This window comes from Uranotaenia lowii, chromosome 1 (assembly GCF_029784155.1).
Source record: "Uranotaenia lowii strain MFRU-FL chromosome 1, ASM2978415v1, whole genome shotgun sequence".
Classification (NCBI taxonomy): Eukaryota; Metazoa; Arthropoda; class Insecta; order Diptera; family Culicidae; genus Uranotaenia; species Uranotaenia lowii.
The window spans coordinates 137,500,575-137,519,731 of NC_073691.1; the positions used below are offsets into that span (position 1 = coordinate 137,500,575).

The window sequence follows — 19,157 nt, forward strand, 5'->3', positions numbered from 1 at the left end:
ACAAACATCATAAATACGTTTTTATGCTCTGAATGGGTGATAAAATGCAACAATAAAAACCAAAGATTTTTAAAAATTTTATAAAGTACTCAAAAATGGCAAAAAGATGAAAAATTCAAAAAGTTAAAAAACAAATTCAAATAATAGACTGAATATGACAAAATACAACTGAAAAAAGATGAAGAATGACAAAAACAGCAAATATGACAGAAGAAAACAACTATTATAAAAAAAACAAGAAAAGTGCAAAATTCATAAAAAAACATGATGAAAAAATTAAAAAATTACTACAAATGGTCGAAAATTTACTGAACTCAACGTTTTTGATAAAAATCATAGTTATTTTATAAAAATAACTAAAAAACAAGATGAGAAAAAAAAACCGTTCGATTTTGGCAACATTCGATTTTGGCAACACAAAATGTACGGGCATGTTGCCAAAATCGAACGGGGTCTGTATCCTGTTCTGTTTAAGCTTAGTGCATTCACGTCGCAACTTTAAAGAGACATAGCTTTGTTCGTTGTTGATTTCTCTACAACTTATTCGAAGATTCCGATATCCTGTTTCTACAAAGAAAACAGGAAATCAAAGGGGTATGTACTTAAATCAAAAATGGTTATTTCTAACGAGAAGTAACAGAAGTAATCGATCATATCACAAAGGACTTAAATTTTTTAACTACCGAATTATGTAACTCACATATTATAGCTGCTTTCTGCAGTTAAATAAGCGTCCTTCTTAAGGTGCCCATTATGCCCTTACCTCCCCTATATGCATTTTAAAGGGATTCATTATCAAGTAAATTGGTTGACTTCTAGAACAATTACAGTTCAAAATAGTCCGGAAAGCGATTTCACGTCCCAGTGGAATGTGTCTTTCGGGCGAGTTGCCAAATTCAAACGTTTGTTATCATGTTGAAAATTATAGATAATTTTAATTGAAGCCACGGGTACCAACTTTAGTAAATCTTCACAGTAAGATGATTGACAAGTTTAATTGTGCAATTGTCTATTTCTAAGGTTAAAATGTTTGATTATCAACAACCATATTAGTTCGAGACTCTACTTTACAATTCACTGCCATTATCGATGGTTTGACAGCAATAGAGCTTGGATTAAATTTTCTGAATACATTATTCATGTGAGGATTAGAAATGAATCATTGAATAGGGCGGCTATTTCAAGAAAAACAAATCTGATGATAACACGCGCTAAGAGTCGCACCTCACATTAGTTGGTTTGTTTTCATTTATAAAATTAGTGTTTATTGATTGCAGGAACTTGGGTGTCACTTACTCATCGAGTTTACTTATACATTTTTCGACGAGCAAATCTGAATAATGAATCATGTCTGCAAGTTCAATAAGAATATCATGTTTATTTTTTTTAAATGCTTTGATTTTCGGATCTGTATTAGAGTAACGGACTTATTTTGGACCGGGTACACATTTTGGACCACCTTGCAGCTTTTTCCAATATTTCTCTCATAAATCATGTTAATCATAAAAATTTTCAACAAGTTTAGTTAACGCTACTTCTTATGATGCTAATCAATTTTTACATTTCATTGAATAAGCTTATAAGGGAGAGAAAATTGAAAGTGAAGTTTTGATTTTTCTCAGTTGGATTGAAAAAATGCGTTTTCAGGAAGACGTGGCATTATTGAAGTCAACTTTCAAGAGGTTTTCTGCATAGTTGTGATGAATTTAACCATTGCAAGCATGCTCACAGCTATGATAAAACGCTTGAAAACTAGCTTGCATGCTCGAAGAACCAAAAAAAACTTGTTTAAATAGCAATTAGACCTATGAATGTCGAAACAAGGTCCTATATGTTTCAAAACTTGGGAACAAATTGTTGAGATGTGTTAAAAGCAAAAAAGTAGTAGTGTCAGCCCCTTTGTCCTATATCAAAAGTTTGTTTTAAAGATAAAACTGAATTTTTGTGAACCTTTTAGCGAAAAAAATTTGGCTTTTAGATGATTAGCATAATTCTCGCACATTTTTATCATTTTGAACCTATGGTTTCTACAGTACTGAAGCCAATCCAAATCCACTATGGTTTTGGAAGCCAAAATGAATTGATGTCGCGGAGTTGATGATGTCAGATTTTCTTAACTTATAATTGGGTCGCCTGAAGGAGATTTGCGTCCAGAAAATTGATCCTGAAGATAAGCCAACTTCCAGCATTTAACACTACAAAACAAATTTCGTCGAGATTGCAGTGTGATGTCAGAATTTTCAAAACATTATCAACAATAAGAAAAGACAAGATTAACTGAATTATTCACATAATTGCGCATCAATCGCAGTCGTAAATTAAGCAAAATTGATAAAGAACTTATTTGGTTGAAGGGTGGTCCAAAATAGGTCCAGTGGGTGGTCCAAAATAGAAACCTGGTGGTCCAAAATACCGACCGACCGAAAAAACGCGTTTTTAGGCTTAAATATTGTTAGATTGCTACAAACGACGATATGTTTCGATAGAAAAAGCCTTCATCTTCGGAATGAACGGATAAAGCAGTCAAAAATTGTTACATGTACTTTTTTATTTAAAAAAAAATAGCATAGCCACCAAAGCGGTCCAAAATAGGTCCCTTACCCTATATTTCCGATTTCTATGTCATACTGATTAACTGACACGCAATTATGATATGAAGTTCTGTCCTCAGCAAACAATTTCAGAGACATTCCTGCTATATTTTCTGATTTCCAGTTAAATACAATTCAGATCAAACTGAAGCCTCACGCCACGAGCTCAGCAGCTATCCGAGTTGCTATAGCTAAAGCAAATAATAACCCCGTATCTAATGCAGCCACTCTAATCGACCGCGCTAGCTTAGACATTAGGCATTTAGTTATTAGGTACGGCATCGGCAGCAATTCCACGACCAAAGTTGCTGCCCTTGAGCTGCATTCACAACTTTTCACCTCCGTCTGATGCGCCACCAATAATTTAGCCGGTCGATGGGAAGAACACTTTGAGCAAACTTTACAATCTCCCTGCCGCCATCAGCTTAGTGAAATAAACCGAAAGCAAAATTGTTTCCTAAACAACAGTCTAATTTGTAGCGTGGATAAAGAAAACGTTTTTCCGTTGCTTAACGTTAGAAAATAAGTGTTTGAAGTGTGTTGTCGGACTTTTGAAACCCATAGTACAAAAATGAGTGTTTAAGTGAGAATCAAATATTGTGTGTGTTAGACCAAGTGATCCTGATTTTCGTCACCGGAAGGAACACCGGCAAAATGACTGCTAAAATCCAACATTCCGGGCAAGTCGTTGGTGGTGCATGTCCACCATCCGCGATTCGTCCATCATCACATTTTCCCGCGCAACGGAATTCGATGCTCTCGTCAAGTGCCTCTCTAAAAGAAGTGACGCTGAGCAAACGACGCTCGATTCTCATTCTCTCTCTGATTGCAACTTGTGTGTTTTTGTTTGTGCTCTGTCTCTGTCTACTGAGTGCTTTGGTACTCATCGGCAAGAATCTATCGGCCCAATCTTCGCCTCCTCTGTTTTCGTCCTATCTGTTGAGTCGGATTCCAATCCTCCCAGACCAAACGTTATCTGCGGACGACGACGACGCCAACAACAACAAGAGTAAGGCTTCCAAGAGTCTCGATAGCTTTGATCGACCATCATCGTTTGACCAAGATAACTTGGACAGCGCTGTGGACAACAATCGGACGGCCATTTTTCTGCCAAATTCAGTCTTCACCGGGACAACAGTGGGAATGAACGTGCTGAAAATGGGAGCATCTGAAATCGTCAAAAAGTTATCTTTCCGTCTGCCCCGGCACATCAAGCCGAAGCACTATGACTTACTGATGAATCCCGATCTGGAACAGGGAACATTTACCGGTCAGGTAAGGATCAATATCACCATAAGTGAGCCGACCGACTACGTAGTGCTACATAGCAACAAGCTGGCCATCACCGATACGTTCCTAAACCGGGTGCTTCCGAACAAAAGCGAAACAAAGGTGCAGATTAAAAAAGCCTACGCGTATGATACCCATCAGTATTGGGTAGTTGAAACCGAGTCTATCGACAGCGGAGAGTATCGGCTCGGGTTGGACTTCGAAGGGAATCTTACGAACCAGATTGTGGGATTCTATAGCAGCACCTATCGGGACAAGGGAAGCAACGCAACCAGGTGAGCATTTTCTTTTCGCTGAATCAGGTTTGATTACAAATTCTGAGGTTAACAACCAGCGTTGCCACATCTAAATCTGTATTTTCGAGGCAAAAAATCTTTTAAATCTGTATCAAATCTCAAAAATCTGTATAGAAATCGGTATCTGAAATTTCATTTCCGGACACTAATGCTACATTACGATGATCATTATGCTACACGAATATTGCTTTGTGGTTTTACTTTATACGAATAACTGCGAAATGTTTTCTTACTAGGTTCAACCATCAGTTGAAATAAGAAAATGAGGACAAATGTCTCTGTAATAAGCCGTTTTCTTCACAGTGCATACTGCTTCAAAAATTTCCACAGCAGCTGAAGTAAGTCAATAATATTTAACATAGCATTGCAAGTTACATTTCGTGAAATGTAATGTCCGATCTGGGTTTAAATCTGTTTTTGAACCCTTGTTTGTCGTTATACACTTTGTTCTGTTACTTTCCCGATCCCTGATCTGGAAGGTTTTTTAACTTTGTGACTGTGAACGTTGGATCATAGAAGTAGATCATTATCGATTTACTCAAAATATAAACAAAATATCATTTAAAAAATTTAATTTGCTGAAAATCTGCATAAATTTCCAAACATCTGTTATCTGTGTTATCTTGGTTTCAGAAATTTCTAATAATCTGTATTATTACAGAAAATCTGAATATGTGGTAACGCTGTTAACAACTAAAGCCTCGTCCACAATCGGCAACTTGAAGTGTGATTTCAGTTGATGAGACTTGTTTATGTTTACATTTTGGTTGCTGAAAGTCTCCCATATTTGTCGGGTCTCAGGGACGGGGCCTCATATAAATGCATTGTTAAGGCGGCCGCACAATAGCGCGTCCGTCGTCGCGTCGCGTTGACATTTGATTTTGGGAATGCCATTTTCCGTTTGGGTCACCACAATGGTGCGTCGCGTCAGTGATGTCATTGTACTAAAACGCGAAACTTGTTCTAAACTGCAGCGTTCTCCAGCGTCGACGTTTTGGTTTTGAAATAATTCAAAATTTTAGCGCGTCAAAAGTGTTTGAACTATTCCTTTTTAATGTTTTTCGTCAATGTTTGACACAAATAGATTCAAAAATCATATCATCTTCATTTTGTCTCCTCGATTAAACAAATTTGTTGAATAACGTCATTGAAATTTATTTTCAACATTCAAATACATTTGACATAATGATGGAATCATAAAGGATTAATTTTAAATTTGAGCTTGATTTTTATTTTCCTGTTTTTCAAAAATAAAAATAAATTCAATGAAACATTTTGCCGAGTTTTGTTTCAAAACTTCGCTGTCAGCCCTGTCAGTGGACGCTATATTGTGGTGCGAAAATTCTAGAGTGCGTCGCGTCAGCGTTTTAGTACTCAACGACGGCGTTGACAGCTGACTCGACGCGACGTCCGACGCGGTATTGTGTGGCAGCCTTTATGCCAGCGCCGCGTTTGCTATGTTTGAGTGTCGAACTGAGTGACTGACATGCCATTTGTTGAGTTCCAGTATGTTTCGGCAGCGGTTTCATATAAACAGATTTTTCTGTATTGGACGGGATCAACGTCAATTAGCCATTTCCCAGCTTGTCTAACGAACAGCTGATTTCTCACTGTTAACAAGTTTTTTTTGCAACATCTGGTTCGCTTCATAACAACATTAATCGAATTGGCGATATGGGGCACCGTCCCTCAGGCCAATCAGTCAAAATACAACAACAACAACATACGGCATGTTCGAGGACTGCTCAGTGTTGATAATGACCCTACATGTGTTTCACCTCGAAATCAGCAAAATCAAATACACGCAGCGGAAAAGTTTTTTAGGACAAAGGAATTTTCCTTTGTTTAGAGGCCAAACAAAGGAAAATTACTTTGATTCTGGGACAAATAAAATTCATTTTTTTTTCTTTTTTATAGGAATTTAACCTATTTTGGTCCTCAAATAATATTTACTTTGTTTCTTATCTGTTTTCCTTTATTTCAAAGAATTTTTCACCTTTGAAATTAAAAGACATTCTTTGATTCAAAGTATTTTTTAATTCAAAGAATTAATCATTTGTTTCAATTTTTTTTCTTCAGAATCAAACTCAGAATACATTGTATCGAATAAAAAAGAGTTTGTTTCAATAGAATATTTTTTTGAATCAAAATCTTTTTTTTTTTTGGTTCAAAAACCAAGATTTCTCTGAGTGTACAAGTTAAACGATATGTGCCAAAATATCCTTTTTCAGGTAGATATGAGTTTCTATAGATTCATCACATTTTAAACTGATAAAAAATGTGAAATTTGTTCTAAATCCGAATATTTATTCAGAACAAAATGAGATTACTGTTTCGAAAAATCATTGAACAAATCTAATCTTCACAGTTCGAAATAAAAATCAACTGTGATGTTATAATTTTTTTATAAACAAAAAACATCAACAATGCGGACTAACGTCTGTCTCAGGAATTACCTGATACAGATAAGATACATATACAGAATTTTAAACATTAAAATGAGGGATGAATGAACCCAGAGATGTTAAAATCCCAATGAACAAATAAATAAATTAAACATTATAAGCGATTTAAATAGATTTTTTTTATAAATTCTTAATCAATAGTTGATGAACCAGTTTCCATGGCCTAACCGAGTTAGATCTTTTGAAACCGTTATCTTTCCAACTGCAGTATCAGCCATATACTAGCTTTCCAAACGAACAGCTGATTTCTTATTGTTTATAAGCAGGGTTGCCAACATATATTTTCAAGAATCAGGGAACTGGTGAAATAAAAATCAGGCAAAATCAGGCTACATAAGTAACGGAAATTCCTCTAAAAGTGATGACCTTTTTTTTTTTTTGGTCATCACTCTACATTTTTACTGTATTGTGGGCCTACTTGGTTGCATAATTCTACTGAATCAAAGCCGAAAGATTCCTTTTCATTCTCTTTTTAAGATATGAATTAATGGGAATCTTTCGAACTTCAGCAATGGTACCTAATTTAGTTCCTTACTACCCATTTTTCATCACATTCGCAAAAATCAGGCAAAATCAGGCATTTTTTGAAAAATTAGGGAAATTCAATGGCTTTTTAGGTTGTCAGGCAGAGCCTCGAAAAATCAGGCAATCCCTGAAAAATCAGGCATATTGGCATCTCTGTTTATAAGTGTTTTGGCAACCTCGTGTCCGCTGAAAAACAACAACATTAAGCATGTTCAGTAACCGCGTGGTATCTAAATGTGTTTCACGCCAAAATAAAATGCAAGTTAAACAATATGTGCCACACCCACAATAATGTTTTTTCAGATAGATATAAGTTTTTATAGATGAATCGCATTTAAATCTGATAAAAAATGTGAAATTTCGGCTGAAAACCAATATTTAATTTGAACAAGAAAAGATTTCTATTTCAAAAAATTATTGAACAAATCTAATCTTCACAGTTCAAAAGAATAATCAACTGTGATGTTAAGATTCTTCAAAACAAAAAAAACATCAACAAAGCGGACCAAAGTCTGTCTCAGTTTGCTAGCCCTGTTTACACTTCCCGCATACTAAAAAACTATATCTAAAACAGTCCATACAATTAATCTACGGTTTCAGAAATAGTGATTGTTTTTGTAAACGCAGATGTTCTATCAAACTTTACTTCGACAACGATGAAAACGAAACATTTACGTTCATGTGAAAATGTGATGGTATCTGGAAAGGTGATAGAATGGTATGTACGATTTCTTGCAATTTTTCTTTAATCGTGAAAATGATCTTAAACCTTTACACATACCGTCCATTCTTTCTGTCATACGCACGTCAAAAACGATCGAAACGCCGGTCAAAGATGCCAGATGGTTTTGCACGTTAATCAGTACAAAAACAAATACAATCTAGGTTGTTATTATAATTAATATTTATTACAAACCCTTTAACAATTGTCATTCGGGTCAAATAAATACAATGTAGGTGATTAAACAAAACGAAAATTAGCATACATTTATGTTTTTTTTAGTTTCTTCTGATCACTGATATAGGATTATTTCTTGAATCAAATGAAACATATAGACAGAAAATAAACATTACAAATTAACAACAAAAATAAACCTAAACAAAAATTTAAAATATATTGTTTGATCGTGCGAGGTTCATCTTTTCGCTAGAACGAACTTCATAGATTCCCTTGGGGCCCGAGGAAAACCACCCTATGTTCCAGTGAGAGATGTCCTGGCTGTGATAGATTTGAACTACATGTTCGAAATATACCTTTTCCTAAAAACTATTGATCTTCGTTTATAATCCTTTTTATGTTCATTTTTCCCTATCTATCTTCTTTTTTCTTCAAAAAGTGAACTAGATATAAGCAACAATTGTAATCAAACAAAACGAGTTTGGCTCCTTAAAGCCTAAAAGTATGAGCCGTTTCAAATAAAGAACTTACAAAAAAAATTAAAATCCTATTCGATCAAAAATTACTTAAGTATTAAAATTTATGTCGGAGATTTTGTTTAAAAAAAAAGTGCAAATCATAAATCATCAGAATATTTGGCACCTCTGCCGAAAACTGTCTAATGAATGTGAAAAAAAGAAAAACAACACTGCGCGCCGGGTAAAAGTTTTCGCTGTTAAGTTTTCAACTTCGGAGAATTCACGAAAATTCGGGATTAAAAGTGGTAAGTTATCTTCAAAAATATCAATTTTCTTCTGTTATTAGCAATAAATTCATTTTTTTCTTTATAGCAACTCGCAAATATGGCCTCAAACAGCAGATTCCTTTGGGCCCGTGGCTCGTGGAAAAGGACCACCAACAACTCACAAAATTATTCGGCTGCCGTTGGAACTGGACAGAAAAAACATCTGCAGCTGAAACCTGAACCTACAAGCGCGGAATCCAAGTTCCCCAGCCGTGGGAACCTCCCACTATAGTGAGCTATGTGCGGCCAGTGAAAATTTTGGCTCTATTAATCATCCTCGTAGGATGCTAATTTCAAATGAAATACGAACTCGGTGCCTCGGTGAATTCAAATAATATAAAAATAATGAAAAGAAATGGTGTTTTTATTTATTCGAATCCTAAAACTCCTCCAAACACATTTGTCCATGTGTGCGTGATTTATTCATGCACGGTTCCGAATACCGTTTTTATAACGTTGGAAAACGTTTTGTTAAATTCTTTCAAACAATTGCTATAAATGTTTATATACAAGAGAACTTTAAAGAAAACTATAGCAATAATGGTTCGATGCACAAAAAACGTTTCTACAAGTGGATTTTATACATTATCTCAACTGTTCGTAGAACTGTTCCTCCATACAAGTGTTTTAACAGTTTTTAACAATTACATAACCTAACGACATATTAAAAATAAAGTGAATTCAGAATGTACGATTAGGCCAATGTATTTCAAGGTTTGAATAATCGTTTGCTAAACGTTTTTTTACGCTTTATTAAATCGTCGTTTGATTATTTGAGAAATCGTTTGGCTACAATCCTCATTTATGCGGGTTGCCCTGGGGTACCTTTTTTTTTTTTTTCAAAATCGCTTATCGTAACCTTTAACTTTTATAAGCAAGCCTTTTTAGCGATTATATCCATGTACTTATAATTTACACTAAGGAAGGGAGCTTTGATAGTCTCTTTTACTCAACAGTAAGCTTAACATAAATAATGTTTGTCTTCTTAACGATGAATGATAGTCCCCCAAATAGAGTACACAAATTTCGACGAATTCATACGAAATATCTCCCCTAAAGTTTTTAATCTATAGAGAAGACTGGTATTTAGGATTGTTACTTTATTAAAAGTTTAAAACAGATTGATTGAGAATCATATAGAAAATTATTGCTTTAGATTTTAATTAGTTTGTGTGACACACGTCGTCAGGTGTTCAAAACTCATTAAGAAAACCAGATTATAACTGAATCAAGTGGATATCTGATTGTCTGATAAGAAAAAAGACACTTCATTACTAAAAAAAAAAATTCTTATACGATTTTTTTAAGTCCCCAAACAACAAAGAGTTCGGATATTACTTAAAGATCGATCTCATTATTTCACATAGAGCTATACAAAAGTTTCGTGGAACTTTTTTGCTGTTCAAAATGTTATTTCGAGGTTTATGGAACTTCATTCTTTATGAAGTTCAGCCAATACTCAATAAAAGCTTTAAGTAGTAACTGTTCAGGTAGGTAGGTTTCTGATTCAACTTTTTGGAAACTTTGATGTTGGTATGAAGAAAAACAATCTACTGGCTACCTACTTCTCATTTTTTCTATATCAAGTAGCTATCAAAGGGTTCCAAGTATATTTGTGCAGCTTAATAGTTGTTAAAATTCCCTGTTGAACTCTTTTGTTAACTTAAAAGTGTTTAATAAGTTTTAACGGGCCTTCCATAGCAACTTCACTATATGGGAACTTTGAAGTAGATTTAATGGCTAAATTTAACTTGTTTAGAACGTTGACCAGTGTTTGCATAAACAAACACATGTAGTGGTATGAATAAGGTTTAGCAATTGCTTCGGTAGCTTTTATTTAGCTCGAAATCAATCAAAGCTAATAGAACTATCCAACCAGCAGAATCTGAAGTTTTCTAAAGTAAAATGAAAGAAGACGATCAGAAAATTGAAAAGTACCGCTAAAGTAGCCTTGAAGTCGACGAAGCGGGTGGTGGGTGTAAGAACGACCGGAATTTTTTGTTAATGCGTGCTCTTATGTTGATGTTTAAAGAAAAATGAATACATATTCGAATATTGTCAAACAAAAAATGACCTAGCTTTAATATTTATCATAAGCTCTCCCACATGTATTCGGATCGGGATAATCCGATGTATAAAAAAATAGGCAATAGGCGCGCATTTTAATTTAGATTTTTTTTTAAATCTCAGGAAAAATATATAAAAATGAGAGATCTGTATAATGTTTTAAATTATTACAATTTATTTCTTACTATGAGCCAATTGGGACTTCTTCCACTATAGCCGGATTTTTTTAATTTGAAATATTTACTAATTGATTTGTTTATTGTCATCTTAGACGAATGATTTTATACAACGACAGGAATATGAAAAAAATTGGGTTATCACTTCGACTTTTCTTTACCAATGTTGAAAATACCTTTTTGAATTATTTTGAAGTGAAATATTGCTAATTTGATAAGTTCATGACGTTATTGAAGAATTTTTTATAGGAAAAGTCTGCTACCGAGCATGCTTAGAAAATGAAGCAATTGCTATGAGATTTGTCGAGCAATTGCTTCAGATTTGAGCTTTATTCATACCAAACTAGCTTGTTCTAAAAGTAAAAGCTCCTGACTGAGAAAACAGCTGTCAAAAAAACTTTATTCATAACAACCGAAGCAATTGCTTTAAGCGACTGCTCGACTGCTCGATTCAGTTTAGCAAAAGCAATTACTAAGTTTTTTTCATACTACCCATGGTTACTTACTAAACAACAATATGAAGTATGCATTTAGCAAGATAGGTAGAGAAAACGGTATAACATTGCGCTTAACCTCAATCGACAGAGCCGTGTAAACACAGTGTCAAAAATAGTTATGGAATTTCGAACGTTATGTATGGGATTTGAAATACAATTACAATTTATGGAAAATTAAGGTGTCTTATTGATCAGAAAAGTATACAGTCGCAATCTTTGAAATAATTTGTGTGGCAATTAGTCAAATTTATGTTCAAACGCTTTTAAAATTCTGACTTCGAGACAGTTTTCTTTGGAAATTTAGCAGTATTTCTGCAAAATATTCGAATTTCGCTAAGCATTTTTTCAAATGTAGTTGTAAAAATAGGTTTAAAAAAATGACTTGTTGCAACTTGTAATGAATGCTACTATTTTAGATCCTACAAAATTAAAAAAAATATCAGTTATGAGCAATTTAGCAAAAAGCAATTTTATTAACGCAATAAAAAATCCACTCAAAAATTATGTTTTTCAACCACGTAAGCGCTGAATGGACTCTTAATACTTTGGTTAACATTTTTATATTTTTTGTATAATTTAAAAATCGGTAGTTTTTCTAAAAAACTAATATTTAAAAAAAAAAACCCATACATTTCTGTGAAATTTTTTGGTTGGCCTACTAATTAATACATATGCAAGGAACGGAGCAGGGAATCCAAAAATCGTTATCCTCCGATAGAATTTGCCGATCAAAACACCCGTGAGAGAGATTTTCATCCTCAAGAACACTATACCTAGCGCTTATCAACTTCAATTTTGCTCCCAATAAGTTGTGCTTTCCGATTCAAATTTATCGTCTCTTGTAACGTTAAGGATAAGCAACAAAAATTTGCTGGCACCCAAGGAGGACACCAACAATTGCTTGATGCACAAGGTGCCGGACCGACCCGATCGGTAGACGCACCCACAAAAAATACCAACAATTGCTTGATGACGCACAAGGTGCCGGGCCGACCCGAGCGGTAGACGCACCATCAAAAATACCAACAATTGCACGGGGCGCACATCAAGAAATCTGATGCCCACTAGAGCAAAGTTCGAACGAGTTATCTTGATCGGCATTGGAAAGGGATGAGAAGTCATCAGTTTTTAAAATTTATCGCTAAGTGTTACACAAGTGATAAACCAGTTATCATTATCAGATCGGTTCGATTTGTTTCCCTGGAACGGAGTAGTATACCTAGGAAATCTAGCTATCCTGTACATTTAATTCCGGAAGAACTTGTTGTCGTATCCGGCGTATTACTATCATTTCCTACACTTGTTTACAACTTGAAAGCTGGAAGAAATCAGAAATGAGGAACCGGACAGTCTTAATTAAAAAAATCATATTGAGTAAAATCGTTGTTTACTCATGATGTTTATATAGAGCAGTAAATATGTAACTCGATTTTCAAGCGTTGAGCTTGGGTTTGAGACTTGGTAAGAATATTGGATTTAAAATGTGAGTTAGTAATAAAAATATGCAAATCAGTTCAACAAGCAATAAGAGGCAAAAAAAGTATTTTTTTCGATTCTTTGGATTGCTCATAAATGTGTTTTTTCTTGAGCAATTTAGGTGAACTTTCAGTAAACTTCAAGGTTCGTTTGACTACTTAAAACTTCAGCTGTAGAGAAGTTGTTTATGAATACAAGATTGAGCTTATTAAACTTGAACAATCCTTAAAGCCCAAAAAGTCTCGATTGGCCGTGCCTCGGGGCAATTTGGCGCATACATGTTTTTTGTCACAAAACAAACATTTTGGCTTTTGTACCACCCTAGTGTGTCTTTGGCGTAAAGACATGATGCAAAATCGGGCCGAAATATGACGGGTTGCAACGGCTGCTCGATCCACGGCAATAAACGCTTCTGGAGACATTTCTTGATAAAGTTCTGGGTGTTCGGGCTTGATATTTTGCCGCACTCGCAAATTGCCTTCCACACCGTCACCTTCTTGCCAAATTTTTCGGTGAAAATGGCCTTCTCCGTTTCGGGGATATCCTTGTCCTTGCGTACAATGAAGTATTGTGGCCCAGGAGGAGTTTTTTAGTCCAATTTCACATTCGTTTAATCGCCCATGATTATGAACCCAGAGCTTTTTAAAAATATTAAATCATACAGTTTCCGGGCTCTTGGTTTGACAGATTTGGGTTCCTTTTATGTTTTTTTCCGCTTCCAGTACGCCTTGAGCCCAAGTCGCTCTTCAGCACGCATCACGTTAGATGTCAAGGTCCCGACTTCATCTTCAAATGTACAATGCTCATCATATTTTTTTAAAAACTCTCCGTACCTCCGGCGCTCACATCCTCTTCTTTGGTAAATTTTCTCAATGAGATTCCACTCACAATACACCACTTGTGCACGATACTTTCTCTTCTCCGGAGCAAGGTCTTTTGATACACTAGGTTCTCCGACTTTCACAGTAAGTAGGCAAGGAGTGAGCGGGGCTCTCAATGAGTTTATTTATTTTTTGCTCAGCTTTTCGGTGGTTTGTTAGTAAACAAACTTCATGAGTTCCGCATAGTTGCATAGCCTACATAGCCAAAATGGCTGAATCGGGAATTCGATATTCGGTAACACCTCCTGAAATATACACACCTTGCTCCGGAGTAAGACCATGCATTTTGAAATGTAATCACAAACTAATACCGTATTTGTCTTCTCCCCTCGTTCAGTGGGACACTTAACCCGACAAAAACAAACACTCAGAGCTCCACCAGGTCAAAACCAGTGCAACACTGTCCAAATAAACAAACAATACACCGAAAATAATTTTCACTTAAAATGTAAGTGACCTCTGGAGTGAATTCGCGCCATTTGTGAATTCATGTGAATTTTAAGTGACCGTCAAGTGATATTCACTTAAGTGACTGGTCAAGTGAATTTCAAGTGAGTGACGAAGTGAATTCTAAGTGAGCCTGAAGTGAATATGAAATGTATGCTCAGGTCTATTAAATCTTTAAGTAATAGTGATTTTAAGATGAAATTTCGGAATATAAATTATCAATAAACTTCGTTTAATCAAAACAATTATTTATTTATTTGCGAATTCGATAAAATACATTGTTTTTTCACAAATTTATTGATGGGTTCAAATTAAAGTTTTGGCTTGAAATACTCATCTACTTTTTCGATTTTTTCCCAAAATTTAGGCTGATATTTTCTGAAAATAAAAAAAATAAATTAATAATGTTTCGAGGTTTAATTTTCATGATATGTACCTACTTACTTTTATTCGCACTGTTCTTGAAAATTTCAGAATAAAAATACCATCGGGAAGCATTTCCGAAATCTGTTTTGAAGGACAGAAAGAAAAATAAACATTAAATTGAAATATTTTGATTATTGAAAATTTATCACAACTTACATCCAACAAAGATTTCCCACCATGGCCAATTTATTCATAGTTGCTCTGTAGAAGTTACAACTTCTGCCGATTCATATTTTGGCCCCTCATTCGGATGAATAGTTGCACTACGACGTATTATCCGCCTCACAGGATATTTTTCTCGGGCTCTGGAAGTATATAATTGTTATGAAACTTATAAATGACTCTTTTTCTGCACCTACCAGCTCATACACAATTCTGTTATGTTTCCATAATAAAAACAATCTTTCACAACATGGCTGTCATTCGCTACCTGTACATTCATTTCAATTTTAAGTGACCGGTCAAGTGAATTTGACAATTAAGTGACGGGTCAAGTGAATTTTAAGTGAGAATGTAATGAAATTGGAGTGAGCGGCGAAGTAAGTGGATTTTCAGAGGAATTTTAAGTGACAGTCACTTAAAACTTATGTGATGAGTTAGTGAACATTGATTCGGTCACTTGAAACATAAGTGACGGGTAAGTGAAATCTACATGAGCCACTTGAAATGAAGAAATTCACTGAACTCCCACTTTTAAGTGAAACGTCAAGTGTATTTTAAGTGTGATTTTGGGTTCAGTGTATGACAACATTTAGTGGTGCACCAGTGCAACACACGGCATAAACAAATACGGTATAAAAGTTTTTTTATGTTGTCACGTACAGAAATAATTAAACAAAACGAAGCAGCCAGTAGAATTCAAAAAAAGTCGATTGAAAATGGCCGATGTACTTGTAATTTCTGGAACAGTATTCATTATACTTGATGTTGAAAAAAGAGAAGAACCTAATAAGTAGATTTTTTTTCTTCAAACCATTTTGAAGTTCCCAAAAGTAGAAACAGAAGCCAAAACAGTACTTTAAATCTTTTTTTTGGGTATTGGCTGAACTTAATAAAGAATGAAGCTCCATGGACCTCGAAATATAATTTTAAACAGCAAAAAAGTTCCACGAAACTTTTGTACAGCTCTATTTGAACGTATGAACTCGTTCTTTAAGTGATATCCGAACTTTTAGTTGCTTTGGTTTTTTCTCTTAAGCGCTCAATTTGCTAACTACCGGAAGTAAGCTACTTATGCGTTTTTTAATTGTTTTAAAATTGATTGTTTTAAAATTATAAAAGGTGCTTCAAAAGTCTACAAGTTAATCACCATAATAAATCAATTTTTTTAAAAGAAACCAAACCAAACTTCAAGAAAGGTTAATTATGTTAATTATTTTTAAATAATCAATTTAAAAACAAGTTGTATTTCTAATCAGGCTATAATGAAAAATATTAACTTCATAAATAGAACATTAAAATCGGAATCAAACGAATTTCGTAATGAAAAAACAAATCAAATTATTCGAACGTCTTATCACACTTTTTATATTTTTCGTGTATTGTTGCAACCTTTTTCAAAATGATTTTAATTTTTCTTTACAGAAAAATTGCAACCTCAAAGTTCGAACCGACTTTTGCCCGGCAAGCGTTCCCTTGCTTCGATGAGCCGCAACTTAAGGCAACCTACGCCATCAGCTTGGTCTATCCGAGCTCCAACGGTTACCATGCGCTGTCAAATATGGACCTAAGAAACACGCTGCAGAATAGCCCAGCTACGGGACTCAATACAGCTGTGTTCAACCCGAGCGTTCCCATGAGCACTTACCTGGTGGTGTTCATTGTCAGTGATTTCTTGGACGAACGCGTTACCATCCGTCCAAAAATTGGTGAACCATTTGAGCTGCGTGTCTTTGCTACACCTTTCCAGATGAATAACGTCAGGTTTGCGCGAGATACTGCCGAGAAAATTATCCAACATTATATCGAATATTTCGACATCCCGTATCCTTTGCCGAAACTGGATATGGCTGCGATCCCGGATTTTGTTTCTGGAGCCATGGAAACTTGGGGTTTGGTAACGTACAGAGAGACCAGTATTCTTTACAATGCGGAAACAAGCTCAACCCAGAACAAACAGCGAGTGGCCGAGGTTATCGCCCATGAGCTGGCCCACATGTGGTTCGGTAACTTAGTTACCATGAAGTGGTGGAATGAGCTGTGGCTAAATGAGGGTTTCGCCAGTTACATCGAATACAAGGGCGTGCATGCTGCCTACGAGAAGTGGGGAATTATGGAACAGTTCACAATCGATAACTTGCATGGAGTTCTTACGTTGGATGCGACAATCGGTTCGCATCCGATTGTGGTGAAGGTGGAAAATCCTCATCAGATTACCGAGATCTTTGATACTATAACATACTCAAAGGGTGCATCCGTTATCCGAATGTTGGAAGATTTTGTTTCGGAGCCAATCTTCAAGCGGGGTGTGACTGCCTACTTGAACAAACTTCAATACAATAATGGAGTATCCGATGATTTGATGGAAGAGTTGGATAAAATATTCACCGATGCCACTCAGTCAGGCGCCACGGTTGCCAAGGTTATGGACACATTCACCAAACAGAAAGGTTTTCCAGTTATCACTGTCCGCCGTGTCGGTAACCAGTTCCGATTGACACAAGAGCGCTTCCTGGCGGATCCGAATGCGAAGGAAACCGAAACATCACCGTTTGAGTAAGTTGATTATGCCATAGTACTAGAACAGTAGCTAGAGTTCATTACATAACATCGACTATCTTTTCTTCTGTTTAGCTACAAGTGGTTCGTTCCACTCACTTACGTCTTGTCCAACAATGCTGCCAACGAACAACGCAAATGGTTCCCGAATACGGATTCCGAGGTGTCCATCGATGTGCCCGGAAACGATGCAAATGCTTGGATCAAGCTGAACATGAAACAGGTTGGATATTACCGGGTGAACTATCCCGTTTCAATGTGGCAACAGTTTAGCAGCCTTCTGAGCAGCAACATCAACGCTTTTGCTATCGGTGATCGTACAGGGCTTTTGAACGATGCCTTTGCTTTGGCCGATGCCGGAAGGCTGTCGTACGATGTGGCTCTGGAACTGACCAAGTTCCTTAAACAGGAAACGGAATATGTACCCTGGGCGACTGTGGCCAGCAAGATGAAGAGCATTCGAAATTTGATTTATGATTATGATTCGTACTATGATATCATTGTAAGTTGTAAATTTATATTGTAAGATACCAACTGGTGTGCAATTAACGATTTTCGATTCTAGTCTTACGTACGGGAGCTGGTAGAAACTGCCTATGAAACCGTTTCCTGGACGGTGAATACAAGCGATGATGCGGACCACATGAAAAAGTAAGATTTAAAATATCTCTCTGCAAAAATTTTGCCTTATAATTGATTTTTTTATTCAGTCGTTTGCGTACAACAATTCTGGACCTTGCCTGCTCCTTTGGTCATGAGAAATGTTTACAGGAAGCGGGGAATCAATTCCGCAGTTGGCTGGATCAAGGTACAGTTATCCATCCTGATGTCCGTACTGTTGTTTATTATTATGGTGTGCAACAGTCCGCTAGCATCCAAGATTGGCAGAAGGTGAAGGAAAAGTTCCGTAACGAAAATGATGCTAACGAAAAAATTAAACTCATGAGCGCTTTGGCCGCTTTCCCGGATGCTAAGGTGCTTCGGGCATTCTTGGACGAAGCGTGGGACCCGCAGTTGATCCGTGAACAGGATCATCTGAGCTGTGTTCAGAATGTGGCCGCCAATAAACACGGCGAGCAGGTGGCCTGGGATCATGTTCGTGCGAACTGGGATCGGTTTGTGGAAAGGTTCACCCTAGGTGAGCGGAACCTTGGACGTATGATCCCTTCCATAACGGGACGATTTTCTACAAAGGTACGACTGATGGAGCTGGAAGACTTCTTCAGCCGTAATCCTGAGGCTGGCGCTGGCGCGACGGCTCGAACACAAGCGTTGGAAAATATTTCCAACAACATCCAGTGGCTGGAGAGAAACCAGAAAATAATTGCCGACTGGTTGAAGAATTCAACCCGTTGAAAATGTTTTCAATGTTTTAAGTTTAAGATATAAGTAATTTGAGTTGAGAAATTGTGATATGAAATAAAATTTCAATCAATTATTTACAACTTTTATTTTTCTTCTGTAATCCTTCGAGACCAGGCTTGTCAAACTCACGAGGGAGAGCGGGGCGCACTGTCGAGTGTTTGGGGGTACGGGCAGCATAAAATACTCGATAAGATCTGGACTAAAATTGTCTTCAATCCGCAAGGAATAGTTATTTCTTTTTACGATTACATTCGC

At 36.1% G+C, this 19,157-nt stretch overlaps 1 protein-coding gene and 1 long non-coding RNA gene across 6 annotated transcripts in view; one reads left to right on the forward strand and one right to left on the reverse strand.

The window, feature by feature from the left end:
* Positions 1–18,975, forward strand: part of LOC129740247 (glutamyl aminopeptidase-like) — a 65,714-nt gene extending 46,739 nt beyond the window's left edge. Inside the window, exons 2-6 of one of the 4 annotated variants that reach the window (XM_055731853.1) lie at positions 3,072–4,156; positions 16,404–17,534; positions 17,613–18,039; positions 18,103–18,188; positions 18,248–18,975. In XM_055731853.1, coding sequence (XP_055587828.1) covers positions 3,246–4,156; positions 16,404–17,534; positions 17,613–18,039; positions 18,103–18,188; positions 18,248–18,893 — 3,201 coding nt within the window. In that variant the 5' untranslated portion in view covers positions 3,072–3,245 and the 3' untranslated portion in view covers positions 18,894–18,975. Of the gene's footprint in view, positions 1–2,865; positions 4,157–16,403; positions 17,535–17,612; positions 18,040–18,102; positions 18,189–18,247 lie in introns of those variants that run through there. The other 3 variants (XM_055731855.1, XM_055731854.1, XM_055731856.1) reach the window with 3 other exon arrangements.
* Positions 14,680–15,551, reverse strand: LOC129740248 (uncharacterized). Of its 2 annotated transcripts, XR_008736170.1 has the most exons (4): positions 15,179–15,551; positions 14,976–15,124; positions 14,838–14,900; positions 14,680–14,771 (listed from the first exon to the last, which is right to left on the reverse strand). It is a non-coding gene; the product is annotated as an uncharacterized LOC129740248 (long non-coding RNA). The 2 variants fall into 2 exon arrangements; XR_008736169.1 differs by having other exon boundaries at positions 14,976–15,551.
* Positions 18,976–19,157: the final 182 nt, after the last annotated feature.